The sequence below is a fragment of the Cryptomeria japonica genome, chromosome 2 (assembly GCF_030272615.1).
Source record: "Cryptomeria japonica chromosome 2, Sugi_1.0, whole genome shotgun sequence".
Lineage (NCBI taxonomy): Eukaryota > Viridiplantae > Streptophyta > Pinopsida > Cupressales > Cupressaceae > Cryptomeria > Cryptomeria japonica.
This window is the reverse complement of record NC_081406.1, coordinates 271,968,814-271,987,736: the sequence shown is the minus strand read 5'-3', so window position 1 is coordinate 271,987,736 and position 18,923 is coordinate 271,968,814. Positions and strand designations below refer to the sequence as shown.

Here is an 18,923-nt window from a genome sequence, read left to right as displayed (position 1 = left end):
AGATATGATACACAACTCAGAGTTTTTGGTTCGATGCTCTAGAAAATGTTTTGCAAAAGGATTAACCATTGGATGTACAAATGGCTCTTCTTGGTAGGGCGTGTGACCCTTTAGAAGTCAAATGTTTAGGCTCTTCCTATTTAAAAATTCTTTATGTAGGTAGTGCTTTGAGATTTGTTAAGGAATTTGATTACCTTTCTCATACATACCCTCTAAAGGGCAATTTACAATCATCGAATTGAAGCCTGGTTAAGTGGGATTCTTTTTGCAAGCCAAAGTAGGAGGGAGGTCTGGGGCTCAGACAAGTAGCTTTGAATAGGTAGGTTTTAGCTACCAGACTATATAGGCAATGATTTACTTGCCAAGATTAGGATTGGGCTAGAATGCTTATTAGCAAGTAGCTTCTAGGGGTGAGTAGATTGGATGTGCCTCAATATAGCCTTATGAGGAAGAGATTTATATTTGGGATACTCTTAAAAGAGAGGCTAAGCTAATCATGGAGGGTCTCTTTTGGATCTTTAATAAGGGTTCTTATTCTTTTGATATGATTCTTGGGATGTGTTTCCTCCTATCATAGCTATGTTTTCTCATTTACAACACCATCATAATATTATGATTGAAGCTAGTTGGAGTAAAGTAGAATATTTCAAAAAAATTCATAATTTGGGACAGATTTAGGTGATCCAGTAGAAGAATCCTCAGGAGTGACCATCATGAGGTACTAAGAAGGCTCAACAATAGGTGCCTGAGACTTTAGCTTATAGAATGTATAAATCCCTTAATGAGAGAGACATTCTAGACTAGAGTCTTGATCTAAAGGGAAAGTTTTAATTTCTACAATCAATTTATATGGAGGTGGATAGGTAGTCATATGGTTCCATGTTGAAGTTCCTTGGTGGAAGTAGGTGGTAATAATTTTTCTTGGCCCAAATGTAACCTTTTTAATGGATGAGGCTCAAAATAGATTCCTTAATTGGGAGGATCTATGAAAGAGAGGTTGCCAAGGTCCTTTTTGTGTTCTCTAGAGTAAAAAAAAAAATGGTTCTCATCTCTTCTTTCAATGTTGTTTTTGTAGGAAAATTTGACACCTCTAGGGGGGTTTTTGAATCACACATGTGATCATGCCACATATTTGGTGGAATTATAGGAAATATTGGGTAGACCTCTAGTTAAGACCTATTTTCTTTAGATAGATTAGACTATTGGCCCTTCTTTTATTATCTGGCATTTTTTTTAGAAATGAATTGAATAATTTTTGAGGATTCAAGAATGGTTATGACACATGTTTGATAAAAGATCATTAGCAGATCGCAAGAGACTATCTTTGCAAAATGTAATCTCTCGGCCATAGTAGTGGATCCTAGTGATTTGGCCATTGTAAAGAATTCTAACTTGGTCGCTAGAAGATTGGATTCAAGTATAGGAAGAAAACCTAGACAAGTCAAGATGAATATACATAGCGAGGGAAGGTGGCTCCCTCCAATTAAGTAGTTCTAGAAGTAAATGTAGATGGCTCTTCTAGGGGGAATCCTAGTCATAGAGGGAATGGTGGCATTTCCATCGATAGTGATGGAGTTGTTATTTTTTTTCTTTAATATATAGAGGGTAGCATTCTAATAATATTATGGAAGCCATTTCTATTCTTGACGAAATGGAAAGAGGTTGGTCCCTTGGGTGGAAAAAAGATGTTTGTGAATTTGACTCATAGATTGTGGTGGACATGTTGAATAGGAAAAATTTGGGTGGTGTAAATTGACATTCAGCCTTGGTGGTCAAACGAATTTAAATCTAAGCCACTCTCTAGAATTTATTTCCTTTTATCATATTCCTAGAATGCAATAGAGTTGTGGAGTCTTGCTAAATGGGCCTCTAAGCATGTTGAGGGTGGAATGTTGGCAATTGGGGACTCTTGTCCTAGAGTATTCATAAGTTTTGGAAAAGTTAGTTATGGAGGATAAGAGAATGTAGTTGGATTTCTTTCAGGATTCTCTTGAGGTTTTCTTCTACTATGTGTTCATTGTTTGGTGGGCTTCTATCCTTATTCTTTGTAATCTAACTTTGATTTGAACAAATTTTTACCTCATTTTCAAAAAAATAAATGCAAAAGACCATTGCATTAGAATATGAATAAGAAAATATGACCATCAAAAAAGCTAGCATTAGCTAGGAGATGGTTAAACTACATAAGAAAATGTGTAGAACCTCTTATTTTATAAATAAGTCAAAATTTTAAACAACAAGCCCTTAATTTTTTTAATATAATTCTTGCAACAATAATTTTTTAATAAAAAATAAATACTAAATTTATATATTTTTATTTATATAGAATATATTTTAGTCCCCTAAGTTGCATTCTCATGAATTTAAATCTGTCCCCATTCAATTATGTGTAACTTTAAAATTAAGTATAATTGGGAAGATTTGGAAAGGTGAGACTAACTCCTTTCACTTTGTCTATGAATGGTTACAATGAAATTTTTTATGTTAAGTTCTACAATTTTAGGAGTAGGGTTGGGTTATTTTAGGTAGCTTGAAGTTTAATGGGCTAAAGGTTGTGAAACATAGGAATGGAGATTACGAGGAGTTTCTTGATAATTTATTTGAAGGAAAGGAGAAAATAGAAAGGTACTAGAAAAAATTATAGTAGAGTTAAGCTTCTTGCTCCTTGGGATTGACTAAGCTTATTTGTGATGAAATATTTTACTTTAGAAGGAAGGTTTACTAATGTTCACAAATATCATTTCCCCATATTAAACCATACTAGATATGGTCAAAAAAAAAATCCCTCTATTTTCTCTCATCTATTTATAACCCTATTCATGAAGGAGATAACCCTTCTCTTCACCAGGTCTTAATCATGGCCATTTATACATTCTAGTTTTAAAAAATGCCTCAACATACCCCCATTAGTTCGAACTCTATCAATATTGACCTAATTAAAAGTAAACCCCATGTCTATGGAAGAAATAAAACCAATAAAGGGAAGAGTAAAAGATTTGGCCCTACCATGTGAGTGTGTTTTGAAATGGTGACCAATATCCACCCTATTTGGATCTTTTTAAGGTCACCTCAAATAAGTGGAAAACTAAAACGCCTAATAATCTGACCCTCCCCAAGAAAAAGAAAATTGAGCTTAAAAACCATGATCCACAAATTATTGTGGACATAAGAGGGGAGGACAAAGAACAACCTAATGAAGGTGATGATAAGATAACTAATATTGATAGTTAGGGTGGCTAAATATTGGAAAGAATAAATATAACTCCGCACATTGCAAAATAATAATAAAAGAAAAATAAATAGAGAAACAGTCCTTCATAATATGATAAAGAACACCCCCACGAAGATAAATACCAACCACATCTAGACGAGGTGGAAATTCAAGATAGTGAGGATGATTAGGAGGGTGGGTAGACTGAGGAGGAAGAGAAAGACAAAAAAATGGATAAGAGGATAGGGATGAGGAAAAGTAAGAGGGACAAGACAACAAGGAATTGTATTGTTATAAGGAGGTGGTAGGAAATCAAGTTACTGTACACCCTTAGAAAGGAATGAATGATAAAAGGGATAATTTTGTGATTCTCTTTTTGCAAAATCAAGTTGTGTAGCTATAGAATCATGTAACTAAGGTCAAGGAGACATTGGAGTAGAACAACCATGGAAAATATAACAAATTGCAACAAGGTCTTAATTCTATAAATATCACTAATGGTATTATGAACAAAGAATTGATGGGAGTTGTTCCAAGGAGTTCAACTATTAAAAATAGCTAAAGGAACATGACAAGGAAGCCAATGAAGAAAAGAATGAGGAGTGTAAAGAAACTAACATAGAGGCTTGGGAAGATTCTTTAGATTCCCTTGTGACCAACTAGAACCTCATTAAATAATTATTCTCTTGAGTGTGACCAGTTTGTTTTGTTGTTGGTTGTGTTATGGATGACCTACATTCCTTTTCAACTTTTAAACAAAAATATTTTCTCTTGTTTTACTAGTTGTTCATTGGTTTCAATTAAGACTTTGGTGCTATGGTTTAATCCTTGGATGTGAGTCATGTATGGGTCACTATTTTTAAATTGGTTTTCTTGTATTGTATCTTGGGATTAGGGCTCTTCCATACTTTTCAAATTAAAACATTAAAATAATATATATTTTGTCTGGACAATTTTTTTTAAATCATTGAGTATGATTAAATATACAACAAAAAAATTATTTGCATATATATTTCATTTCATTCAAATCTAGATATAAGGCCATGCCACCCTATCCTACTCCATCCCAAACATGATTATATATATGGTTTTGGATATCTATATTATTTGTTTTTTTCTTTTATTTTAATCTTTTATTTTTCATTGTAATATGGCTTCTCAAAAGTAAACATTGTTAAAAATATATTATTCTCAACAATGACAATGTGTAAATCTAAAGAAAAAAATTGCAATGTTGTAAATTGTACCCATGCAATTCCACACTACACAAATGCCTTTTCTTTATGCTAATTGGAGAACATCTTCCCTTTTTTTGTCCTTTTTGCTTGCATGGCTTGCCTAGTCAACCTTCATCTTGGCTTTTTCCTGAATTCATTGACTATTTACTCATGGATAGTAACACATCATGGAGATGACTACGTGTCATGCTATTATCCCATGAATCTGTAGACTAAATGTGGTCCTTTGATCATTACACCTACAATTGGTAGGGTTCATAAAACCTTTGTGTGCACTCATCGATGTCAGATTTGAGTCCACGGTGTTTATTTTTCCTTGAGAGCTTCATTTGGGCTCTTTGGTAACTAATTCAAATCTCTTGGACACTTTTTGGAGCTCTCAAGACCAGCCAACAACTTCTTGATCTTTGTTCTTACATTCCACCATCGTTGCATACCATTTATTTTGCTACCATCTTTGCAAGTGTATATCGAAGGAGTTCTTGGTGCTCACCTTCACGTTGATAGGATCTTGTTCTCTTGATGTTGAAGTGGAGTTTCTTCCTCTTTGTTTCCTTTGAAGCATTGTATCTCCATAGAATATTTTTTGTTGGCTTTCTTTCATAATTGGTTTTATCATTTATCAATTTATCTGTCATGGCTATCTATGGAGGTGGAAACACCAAAGCGGGGGTCTGACTATGGAAAATCTCTATACATAGACCTAACATTTTGTCCCTATTGTTTGTGTAGGTTTTCAAAGTGAGCTTGGGAGCTAGCTAGAGGGCTTCAATCATGGACCAGTTGTGAGACATTCTTCTCTTTCTTTATCTTTTCATACTTAATAGTTTTCACTTTCTATTACTCTTCCATTCCATTTAAATTTTTTCTTAAGAAATATATTTATTGCATTGTACTTTTTGTTTTCTTTTGTGCTCTGTCCATATGGGATGTTAGCGTGTCGCACTGTCATTCCCGAACCATGTGTGCACCCTCGAACAAAGACTGTGCAGAGGTTACTAGAGAGTCTTTGTGACCTATCCTTTCATGTTTATTAAACCTTCTATCTAATAAACTCCATCCTAGGTTTGGGTAGTTAAGTAACTTGTATCTCTTGGCTCACTAGATCACTAGTTTAATGAGCTGGAGTAAGCTTCTTTGCTCCTCTAGGACTTCATCACCTTTAGGGTGTTGAATTTCCTCCTCCAAAAAAATAACAATTGCAAATATAGAGGTATGATTCCCTAACTTTATACAGTATAGTGTGGGCTATGGATAGGGAGTAGTGCTCACACCTAATCTACCTCACTTTCCCTTGCTCACCTCTACCTATTAGAGGAGGGTATTATTGAGTCCATTGGCATTTATGCACCCCTTTAGATATGCCTCTTCCCCCTCTCTATATTGAAGGTTGGGGCTAGATAACCTCAACATAGTATAGTATAATTGGAGAAAAATGTTTTAAGTAAAATTATATATCAATATCTGAAAGAAGTATATATGAATGATTGAAATGTAAATGAATTGATCCTTCTTTGTTGGTAAATGGTAATGTTACAAATCTATTACATGAAAAATATTTTTAAATTTAAATTATAATGTTTGAAACAAATAAATCAATGCTTGGTAAGGTATGTATGCCTCATTTATAGAACAGTTAGGTGCCTTCTACAAGTAGTATGAGGTAGTCCCATATTACTATAAGCCATCCCTAGACCTGTATGTAGAACACCCGACATCATGAACTATACAAGAATCTTTCTTTCTTTCTTTCTTTTTATTTTGTGTTTTTTATAGAAATAACTTGAAAGTTTGGAGAAGTATCGCAACTAAATTGAATGTATTTGTGTCATCAACATTATGCTCAAAAAACATTACAATAGCACATAAAAATGAGATTTAATCTTGTAGTCAGTATAAATGAATGCATGCTCATATATAGTTGGCTACATGATAAAGTCATTGAATTAAAATGGAGTTTGTATGGCTATCAATGATGGATAGCAAAACAAAATAGAAATATAAATATCTACATTCTAAACAAAATAAAAAATGATATTATATTATCATCATTTGGTTCCCTCATTACATCAAATATATTGGATTTATAAAGCCATTATCCCCATAGAAAACTAATTTACGTGAGTGAACTACCTAGCCAACTAACTAAATTAATTTGATTTATTAAATTTAGACCTTATTTTCTAAAAACCTCCCTTAAGGTTTACATTATGAAAATAACAAAAGATTATTAAATGTAAACCTTATTTCCTAAGAACCCCCCTTTAAGGTTTATAGAATGAAGAAAAACAAGAACAAAACTATATCAGCATTGGCCTAAACTTCTAGGTCTAGACAAATATTTGAAATCTCCAACTCTCTCTTTTTATCAGCATTAGCCTAAACTTCCTGGTCTAGGAAAATGTCTAGAATCTCCAAGTCTTCATTAGCTTCAACCTAAACTTCATGGTCTAGGTAAATGAATCTCCAACTTTGTAGTAGGATCAACCCAAACCCATATTTGGGTAAATACATTGATTGTCCAACACACAACTCTCCAAAACTAGTTTATGGTTACCAACTATCCATAGACCAACAACTCGCCAATTTTGTGGATTCAACAATCCACGAACCAACATACCACTGCATGCCCCCTCTTTATCTAGAAAGGACTAGTGATAAAAAGATGCTTCTCATGCAATGTATCGTCCTTGAATGGGAAGCTAGTTCGGTATGATAGATATCCTCTTGCCTCCATTTCCTCCAACCTCCTATTAATTTGTGCTTTGTGTTTAGACCTTACTCACCATAAGTACCACTGAAACTTTCAATTTTTTTATCAAATGCAACATGAATGACCTCAAATGCACAAATATTTGATAACATAATGTAATCAAAATAAATCACATTAACTTTAATTCCCTTATATTATTGCTTGTGGGTCTTTCAAATCTTTTAACAACACCTTCCGTTGTGCATTGCAAATGAAATCTCCAAATTCATAGACACTTATTAAAAAGACATAATCTCACTTGGACCAGCACATTAATCCTCTCTATATTTTGATGATTTCATATGGATCAATCAACCTGACGAATATGTAATAGACAACCAATAACCAATAGCAAAAATTAACATGCACTAATATGCATTCTAAGATGTGTGAAATTGATCATCAATAAAAAATACCTCCTTTGTAGATTCTGATCCCAAATAGTAGTCAAAAATTAAATCTCACGTTCAGGACAACTTCCATATAAGTGGAATGTCAATTTGCATAGCTTCTTTACAATAGATATGAACGTCTTTTTCCTACTAGTTTGTGCTTCAATACGAGTCAAAACATCTTCAACAAATGTGACCTTCCCCAACAAAATTGGTTTCTTCTCAACACTTTCCAATACATCTCAAACTGCATATTTCAAGAACAAAAATGGACCTCCACTCAGCAGATTGTTAAATGCCTCATCCTCCAACACCTTTTGCTATCTTTTCATAGGCACAAGGATTATAAATGTTCTGATATCAAAGATGGATATAAAAAAAAAAATAGTAATATAAAAATCTATATTGTAAACAAAATAAAAAAGATATTATATTATTATCATTTGGTTCCCTCATTATATCAAATATATTGACTTGAGTGAACTACCCAACCAACTAACTAATTTAATTTAATTTATTAAATATAAACCTTATTTCCTAACATATCAAATCTTCTATGTAAATAAAACTTTAGAATCTTTTTTCCACTGCTTTTTTCCACCTGCTTTGATCCAGAAAATACTGTTGGCAAAAAAACAAAACTGAGGCTCGATGTTGTTTATAAATTTGTAAAGCAATAATACAATGATATGGTGACCTTAAAAGTGAGCTGAATGGAGTCAAACCAGAAAAGCTTAGGGGCACGGATCCTCCTGTTATTAAACAGTGCACCTTTGTACATTGGCGGAACCGCAGGCTCCTTGTTAACTCGCTTCTATTTCTTACATGGCGGCAGTCGCAAATGGCTATGCTCTTGGCTATAGAGTGCAGGGTTTCCACTTTTCATTCTGTCCATCTACCTTTCTTCCTGCAATGAACAGTACTCCTCTGAAGGCACCAATGTAACTCCCAACCTTTGCCTTGCGTCCGTCATAATCGGTTCTCTGTGGCATCGATAATTTCTTGTATTTTTCGGGGGCCACCTACCTGCCTCTTTCCACCTCCCTTCACCTCATTGCCGCTCAGCTTGGTTTCAATGCGTTCTTTGCATTCTTCTTAGTAAACAAGAAGTTTAGGTCCTATTCAATCAACTCTCTAATTTTGCTCAACATGGGAGCAATTCTGTTGGCCTTGCATGTCGGAGGTGACAGACCCCAGGGAGTCACAACCACCCAATATTGGATTGGATTTTTTGCGACAACTATGCTCTATGTATTAATTCTTCCTTTTGTTGAGCTTGTCTATAAGATAACCACACGCCCAATAACATACACTTGTTAGGGAGATGCAATTTAATATGTCCACTTTGGTGACCGTTTTCTATATAATAGGCATGGTTGTCAACAAGGATTTCCAGGCAGTTAGGAAGGAGGCAAGTCCATTTGATGTTGGGGAGTTCAGTTTCTACATGTCTGTGGTGTGGAATGCAATCTGCTGGTAGCTCTACATAATCGGAGAGTTTGGTGTCATTCTTTTAACTTCTTCTCTCTTGAGTGCCATATTAATAGCTTCTTTAACTCCTGTGGTGGAGATTCTTGCAGTTGTCATTATTACATGAGAAATTCTCTCGCTATGGATTTATAGGGATTTATATCTTACTTCTATAGGGAACATAAAAACTCCATAGTAATGACAAGCAATATGTCAAGACTGAGTATCCGAAACCCAAGAAGAAGAAGAAGAAGAACCGACTTTGAAGCTGGTTGTTGAAGAAGCCAAGTCTAACAAAATCCCGTACTAGAGAATTTCCTTATGACTTTAAGCACATGTACTGTGTACTATTTTGTTTACTATCCCCGCTATAATGTTGTCCACAATATACCTAAGATCTAGGGTCAAATCTTTAACTACCAGCAATTGCACCTTGGTGTAATGGGTAGACCGAGTAGGTGTGTAAGTTCAATTAGGAAAAAAATTGGGTTATTTTTTCAACATTTGTATAGTGCATGAGGTAAACTGATAGACTCTTTAAAAATTGATATTTGTGCTATCAAAAGTCTTAATAGAGAAGTAATATATTCTAATCAACTATGTATCCACTTACATGGATCTAAACATGACTGAAATATAACTTTTGAATTAGGAATATGATCAAGCACCATTACCAATAGCCTCATGTTAAGTTTACAAGAGGTGAAGAGAGAGATAGTGGGAGAGATGTTAAGTTTACAAGAGGTGAAGAGAGAGATAGTGGGAGAGATAAAGGGGGAGAATATGTAAATGATATTAATTACTGACAAATAATTTAAATGTGTAATATATTGTAATTAATAAATATTTAATAATATGTTTAAAATTAATAAGCATTTAATATTATAAAGTTTAAAAGGTTAGTCTTAGATATGACAAAAGATTGAAAACCTTTGAAGAATCCAAAGGATTGACATGTCTAAGGTAAGAAATTGAAAGCATTCATTTTCCTTTTGTTTGTTAGTCGATTATAGAATAACAAAATTAAATAGTTAATTCTTGATGCTTATAAGATAAGTGTGTTTCTCAAAGGATTCAATAGTTGTCGGTTGGGTGACTAAAAATAGTACAACTTGAGGTACAAAGCAATGAGATTTGACTTCAAGTTAAGTTAGTTTTACACAAGCATTAAATTATCTTTACTAAGAAATCTGAAATTAAAATTAAAATATCTAAAGAATATATTATTCACTTAAATTTAATTGCTAATTTTTCATCCAAATCTCAACTCATTTATTGAAATTTAGTGCTACTTCATAAACTATATATAATGTTATTTTTTATCCCTATACAATGTCATGTCCTTTATCCTTTTTAGATTTTCAAGTGTTTAGTTTATCATGTTATGATCTCCAATTGCACTTAGGTTCTATAACTTGTCAATTTTGAAAAAGAATTTTAATAGTCCTCCTTGAGGAAGTATTTGAATCTTTGTTCCTTTCATGAAGTTGAATTTATGTTTCGAGTTAAAGCATATGGGATGAAAGATTGTGATAAATTTATAAATTTATAAATTTAATATAATTAAAATTACAATTATGGATAAGTTGTATGCTAATTTTTAAGATGTTGAATTTTATGAAAAATAGTTTGGCTTTTAATTAGATGATAAAATTTGGTAGAATAAAAATATTTATTGTGAGCCTTGGTTAAATTTCATAAAATAAATTTAAATAAGTGAACACAAATTATTTCTTCATTGATTCTTTAGAATTTAGGAAAGAAAGAAAAAAATTATAAATTAAATATGAGGTAGATATATAGGAATACTTATTAAAATATTTAGATATTCTTCATCAACATTGATACCTTTGAATGTAGGAAAGAAAATGAGGAAGCTTAGAAATCAAATACTAGGCGTTAATATTTCTCGTTAAATGTTACAATAAGAAGCCCTAAATTTAGCCATTTCGGCAATGCCAAGAAAGAAATATGGCTTCAACACCTAGAAATATAATGCTTCCTAGCCTTAGCGCATGTAGAGTGAATGTAAAAGATTGACTTGCATCAATGTGTCCATCCAAATACCATTCACATATCCAAACAATGAATTGAATGAATTTCATTTAATCATTGTCTCTAACATTGAGAATATTGCAAAAAAGGTCTCTAAGAACCAAAAAACTTGTAATGTGAATCAAAAAAGTTGTACTTTCATAGCGTAATGGATGGAAGATTAATTTTTTCTTGGAAAAGATTGTGTATATATAAGTGACATGGGCAATAAGCGTATCTATTGCATTCTTAACTTCATTTTTAACATCCATTGGTTTTTTATCATTGCTTGTATTTCTACTAGAAAGGTTTGTGGTTGTTCCTTTTACTTTATTCATTTTCATCATGGCCTTTTTTTGTAGAGATCCAGGGTTTGACATCCCAAATTATCAAGCCTCTTTTAGTCTTTTTGAATTATGTGTTTCTTAGTAATGTTTGCATGATCCCCTGTTTCAATTCTACAAGACATCTCATGGGAGAGAGAAAAAAAAGACAAAATTGAGCAACTTTTGGATAATCAAAGATAGGGAAATATGATTGCAAATTATGGTAGATATTAGATAGGAAAGAATGACCATCAAATCTGATAGCTCAAGTTCATGAGCATTAAAAAGTGGAAGGGTTGAGGGGACCCCAAAGCCATGTGGATCCTTCTTCCTGCCTTTCCTTGTTGTAGAGGCAATCATCAAGAAATATGTAGCACTAAACATGATAGTATTCATAGAGAACACCATGCCTGAAAGAGTTTTGGCATTATTTGGGCTCATGTCAATTATTTGGTGCCTTACACATATATGTAAATTAGTGTCAATTTGGATGTGTAATGTGCGTGGTCACCAATGTCAAGGAGAAAGAATGGACAACAAAAGGAGTATTTTTTCAAACACAAATATTTTCTACCTGTGCCTATGTTTGCCTTTACAAAAATAGAAAAAAACAGAAAAGGAGAAATGGTGACTACCAAATCACAAAACGAACGAATAGTTGTTTGTGCAAAAGTCTTGCATAAATGCAGGTATTTTGTTAGCTATTCATTCATCTCAAATTCTTCCACACTTTGGACATACAAGCACCGAGGCAAAAGGAAAAATCAATGGATGAAACAGTTTCAATCAACTTGCATTCATTTGAGGGAACTGTGAACCATTGATTTTAAAAATTAGGTTGTCCATCTCAAATAAGAGATGCCTTCAACGCAATTATAGTTTTGCATTCTCACAAAGGAATGAAAACTTACACTTCACACCTATCAATTGAATTTACTTGAAATGTTTTAAGGCCACTTCAACAAATCCATCTTATATATATTATAACTATGTTCCATGAGATGACATCTTCTTGAAGCATTATGTCATCTTATCCTTATAGCCAAGCTATGATTCCATATTTTACATACATTTTTTTTGAAGTAGTTATAACTATAGTGTTGGAAAAAAATCCATCTATTATGCTTTGATGCATGTCTATAGATTGTCCCAAAGATCTTATTTTATATAAGAATCAATGATGTTCAAGAATATTATCAATTCTAGCTTTACATACATCAATTATATTTTCTTGAAATTTTCAATAGACTTTTCAATAAATCTATTTTCTACATATCGTATAATCATTATTGTTATATCTTATAATCATTACAATTCACAAGACCATATATCTTTGAAACGTTATTGAAAGACTTCAACAAAAGTTAAACATATCATACAACAAATCTAAGTTGAACTTATCTAACAATTTTAACAATATATCAACATTCTATTTCACACAAAACAAAGATAAATATTATAATGAACTATGCTATTCAAACCTAACCCAACACAAAACTATTATAATATAATAATAAAATGAAACACCAGCAATAAATAAAATCACTTGGACTAGTGATCAACACAAACCTAAAAATACATTTATATTTTAAGATTTACATTATTTTATTGCCTATATAATCAAATATAAGAAAGTATTTTAAAGACTAATATGCTCTAATTATAAACAGCTGTCAGCATTGCATTCAATGCATTAAAAGCAGAACTGTTGAAATGATCTAAAAGTAGTTTGACTAAAAATAAAAGTGGCCATAGCAGTAACAGCGACATGCATTGGTGAGGCTCATGCCTGATTTATTAACATGAATTTTAAGCAGCCCCACATCCATCGTTCTTAGACTAGTGGAGCAAACATATGATGAGCATTTACACACTAGTAGCTGAAATGGGACCTGCGTTCATTTTAAACACAGCAACGGACATGATTTTTCTCCGTGCTTTTGAAGCCTTTTGAGAGCCCAACCCTGTCATGGGTGGGCTGAAGGGCACTTGAGTCTGTCCACACAAGTATGATTTAAACGTTTGCTCAAAGCTTGTAAGCCACCATGTCAACGTCGATCAGTCTTTGGTCATACAATGTGCTTATAGATATAGATGATTGAATTCGAGACCTATTCGTTGCATTTCAACAATAACATATTAATGAAAAGCGTATTCTAAAAGTCTTTGCTCAGTGGCTGGCCTTGTAGCCCTTGGCAAGTACTCATGCGCCTAATTTTGTATATTAGGTATTGTTATAATAATGATTGAATTATACGTTTTTTATTATATATTGTGGGGAAATGTTTCAATTTATTACAGTTCTAAATTAAAATGTATCAAAAAGATTTGGAAAGGAAATTCACCAAATAACAAAGAATAACAAAATTATCATAATTGTATATTAATTTTCATATTAAAATTTACATATATAGAAATACATATACATATACATACACAAAGAGAGATAACAATCACTAATATATCAATATATTAAAGCTAGTTTGAATATATAAAAGTTCAATATATTATTGCTTCATAATTTATAACATCTACATTTTATAAATACCTTATATGTTCTTTGTTCAATCAATTATTTTTTTCAAAATTTAGATCTATTTTATGTCTATTTTTATTTTTAAATAATGTTAATTGTGAAAGGTCTAAAAGCTACAAATCCATGGATTGGCATACTCTATACTTATTATGCAAACCAAAGAAAAAAAACAAATTTATGTGAGACCATTATTAGATCATAAGAGAATATTCCTCATAATGTGTGTCCAAAGAGTCAAAATCAATAGAAGAGAGGTAGTCAATTTGTGAGTGGCGACATGTTAGACGCATGACAATGAAGAGTTAACAAGAAAGAATATTTATTTAATGCATGGTTGGAATTGAGGGATGGATAGATCAAATACTGAGAACACAAATGAAAAATTGAGAAGTAAGTTTTTGTACATTGTGTTTAGTATGCTTTTTCTGGTTTGTATCTAGTGAACCTAAGTTATAATGCATTGCAAATAGTCTCAAATAATAATCTTAGATTATGGTTTCAATTAAATTTTATATGCTACAATCTAATCTATCGAAATTCACTATTAACAACCATTTAGCCTAATACATATGATATTGTTAGCATAGCATATTACATTGTTTACCAATTTTATGTTTACTACCAATGATAGAGTTAAAATTGTATTTATTTGTTATAAATAATCTTCAAATCATTGAATAAAATTATAAAGGATTTATAATTCAATTTGGTATCGGAGTTTGTTATATGTCTTTCATTGGATGGGTGAAACAAAGAGGAATCTTTCTTTTGATGTTAATGTAATTAATTCAATCATTTTTCTTTTTCCTTTTAAACAAAAGACAATAAGCCTATATAGATATATTAATATAAAGAAAAATATTACAAAAAGATAGTTGTATGATGGCTCTATATAGCCAAAATCATTATTACAATCACAAATTGATTAAAAACTATACTAAACTGCCAACCTAACCTAACTATGAACAGATATAGTACTCAAAATGGCTTAGTAAATGGAAGCCATATAATTACAACATCTGCGACATATAATCCCCAAACCGATTTAAGAGAATAACAATTATAACCCAAATTTGATTAACCTAAACACCCATATGCTAAATAATTGAAAACAAACTGTTTAATTCTTCCATAGGAGCACCTTCCTCTGCTTCATTCCTATCCTCTATTGACTGTAACACCTTCAACATTCTTCTCAACTACATCAATCAAATTTGGAATAGAAGGTTGTTCTTGATCATTTCTCTCATCCCCATTTAAATATTTCTCTAATATAATTAGTAAAGCATTTACTTTCTGTTGGATGAGCAAAGAATGACCTTCACCAAGAGTCCAAAAATTCACTTTATGGATCGACAAAGAAGAGGGTGTTGAATGAAGAAAAACTGACCCATTATATTGTCCTCTACATGCCCAGTGATGGGTCATTCCTAGTCTTCGACCTGCAGTAACACCCTGTAATTCCTTGGCATATACTCTATGTATATTTTCCGGAAGACTGCACATACATTGTAACTTACACTTCCGCCTTCTTCAGCGAACGACCCTTGAAACATCTTCAAAATGACTACCAATGTCAACGATTTCCTTGCGTTATTATAGGTTGCATCTATGCATAAGAAGAAACTGGAAATTAATGTTCCTTTTTCAGTTTCCAAGATTGCAAGCAATGTGTATACCTGCAAACAATCATAAAACAGTTAGATACATATTGTCCTTTGGCTTGGTGAGAGTGGAAGTGGCAAGCACCACATATGGTACCATATGGATTTTGAGATGACTACAATCAACCTCAGATCTGTCACATACAAGAAAACAACCTATTGGAGTTCAACAGGCACATTTGGGAGCAATAGGTAATAATAGTCAATACGTGACATCATGGACAGTTAAGGTGGATTAATTTGGGCGCTACTATTCTAAAGCCCTACTAGGGCCTACTATTCTAAAGGAGAGGTAGATTAGTTGTTGTAAAAGAAGCAGAGTGGGAAGCCCGTGTGTGGGGTTCGGTGAGGGGCTTAAAGGCCATTGTTGTTTAATGTGGGGGGCAACTAGAATTCTCGGCTTGAATGACCGGTTCTAAACAATAGGCATTCGAAACGTCGAATCAAACTTTAATCTTTGCATTGCATGAATGAAAGATTACACGCATTTAATTGGCTAACAAATAAAATCAATCCTTTAAAGTAGGCCCAAATCGAAATGGACCTTGGCATGCAAAACGTGGAATCAGACTTTTCCTTTCTCAGCTATATTTTACATCCAGTTTGGTCAGGTATTACACTTGCCGAAAGACAAACTGATGCTAGCCAAATGCAGTCAAACAAGAAAAGCTTAGGGCAATGGATCCTCCTGATATTAAACGGTGCAGCTTTGTGCATAGGCGGAACTGCAGGTTCCTTCTTACTTCGTTTCTATTATATACACGGTGGCAATCGCAAATGGCTTTGTGCATGGCTACAGACTGCAGGGTGTCCTCTTCTTATTCTGCCCATTTGGATTTCTTCCCGCAGAAAACAGACCTCTGCAGAAAACATCCATGTAACTCCCAAGCTTTGCCTCGCGTCCTTCATAATCGGCGTCCTCACTGGCCTTGATAGTTTCTTGTATTCATGGGGAATGGACTACCTGCCTCTTTCCACTTCTTCTCTCCTGACTGCCCCTCAGCTTGGCTTTAATGCATTCTTTGCGTTCTTCTTAGTAAAGCAGAAGTTTAGCTCATATTCTATCAATGCCCTAGTTTTGCTCACCATGGGAACAGTTCTGTTGACCTTGCACTCCGGAGGTGACAGACCCCACGGAGTCACAGCTGGGCAATATTGGCTTGGATTTTTCGCTACAGGAGCTGCAGCTGCGCTGTATGGATTGATTCTTCCTTTGATTGAGCTTGTCTATAAGAAAAGTACACGCCGAATAACATACACTTTTGTTATGGAGATGCAACTTATAATGTCTTTTTCGGCGACCGTTTTCTGTACAATAGGCATGGTTCTCCACAAAGATTTCAAGGCCCTTGGGAGGGAGGCAAGTTCATTCGATGTGGGGGAATTCAAATACTACATGTCTCTGGTTTGGACGGCAATCTCCTGGCAGCTCTACTTAATCGGGTTGTATGGTGTCATCTTATTGACCAGTTCTCTCTTGAGTGGCATTTTCATGGCTTCTTTAACTCCTGTCGTGGAGGTGCTTGCAGTCGTCATATTCCATGAGAACTTCACTGGGGAGAAAGGTATGGCTGTCGCTATGGCTTTGTGGGGATTTACATCTTACTTGTATGGGGAATATAAGAAATCCATATTTGAGACAAGCAATGCGCCAATGGAGGACCGACCAGGCCGTGAATCTGCAGACCCTAGAGAAGATAAGGAAATGACTATGGAGCTGGTTGTTGAAAAAGCTGCCACGTCCAAGCATAACGTGTAAGATATAAGCTGTGAGTTCTGACAACTAAAACTTCTATAAAATAGGTTTTCTGTGGTTTTTAAAGAAGTAAAGAACAAGTAAATTGTGTGGTTTTTACAGTTGAGCTGTAAGCTCTTGTGAACTCTGGCGTTAGAGTTTTACGTCCTATCTATTCCCTTTTAATGTTACATCTCTATGACATCTCTTTGTGGCCTTATGTCATATTGCTCATGTGCTCAAGCTATGGTTCTATATTTTGTATTCATATCCTTTTAGTAGGTGTAATTATAACGTGTGACTTGTTTCAAAGATTGGGCTTTTGCATAGGCAGGGATGAATCCGACAAAGACTTTTCTTGAAAGATTCAAAAGACTTTTGAAAAACGAATTTATTTTGGACTTGTAATGATCATTACAGTTCATGAAACCACATCTCTTTGAGATATTATGAAAAGGCATCAACAAAAACTGATCACATCTTACAATTATGACATTATATTCCAATATCCTATTTTAATGTAGGCAAAGGACAAACATTATGGTGAGCTATGAGTTGCCAATAGATGCCACACATTTCCAAGTTTCATTGATCAATTAAAATTGATCACTTGATTTAAGGATTCCATAGAGGCCCAACTATTATAATATAAGTGATAAATAAAATCGCTTACATGAGAATTCAGAAATATGATAAATAATCATACTAGTTTTGTAGACTTAAAAGGTTATTATTATATGGATTTTTTTATCTTAATATTCTTTTTTAACATGCATAAATATCATGGCAAGACATTTTTTTAGAGGTTAGATTCAAAATACAAACTCTTTGCAATCTTTCATATCATGCTTTAGAAAATATATTCATAAGATCTAAAAGTAGTTCATAATAAATTATCTTTCATACATACAATTGATGTTAAAATGCACTAAAATAATTTGTCTAGAAATAAAACTATGCATGGCAGTGACAACGTCATATATTAGTGAGGCTAATGCAACAATTATTAATATTAGGGAGGTTTTTAATTTGGACTATGAAAAATACAATATCTGGTGAAAATGGGAGATTTTGAATTTAGGTTATGTATTGGGAGGGGGTGACAAAAAAGGAGATTAGGACAATACTTTTTGAAAATAGAGGGATTCTTTAGTATGCTATGTATGCACGTGATATAATCCAAGTTCACTAGGTGAAGCCCCTGTGATTTCAATTTATCAATCATTAGGCGCCTAATTCCAACATTAAAACCTAGTTTAGCTACTATTTTGATTGACATGTGAACATTTATGCTTGTACAACCTTTTGATCATATTTGTGACCTTTTGTCAATTGGATAAACTAGTCTATCTATAGCTAATCGACATATAATCATTCACAGATTGTTTGTTTCAATCTCTATGCCAACATAATTTTTCAAAAAGATTCCTCACCCCACAAAAAGTACAATAATGAAGATCCCAACATGTATTTATCTTCTATATATCATTACTTCTTACAATGAGGACATTGAAAGATTACATTTCTTGAGATATTTTTTATCCTTAATTACCTTTAAAATGCAT

The 18,923-nt window shown here is 33.2% G+C and overlaps 1 protein-coding gene across 1 annotated transcript; it reads left to right on the top strand.

The window, feature by feature from the left end:
• The first annotated feature begins 16,161 nt into the window (after positions 1-16,161).
• LOC131056063 (purine permease 1-like) lies at positions 16,162-17,382 on the top strand. Its single transcript, XM_057990393.2, has one exon. The coding sequence runs from the start codon at positions 16,162-16,164 to the stop codon at positions 17,380-17,382; it is 1,221 nt and encodes a 406-aa protein (XP_057846376.2).
• The last annotated feature ends 1,541 nt before the right edge of the window (positions 17,383-18,923 follow it).

Coding starts and splice junctions, on each gene's coding strand:
- LOC131056063 (XM_057990393.2), top strand. CDS start 16,162: ATGGACCTTGGCATGCAAAACGTGGAATCAGACTTTTCCTTTCTCAGC.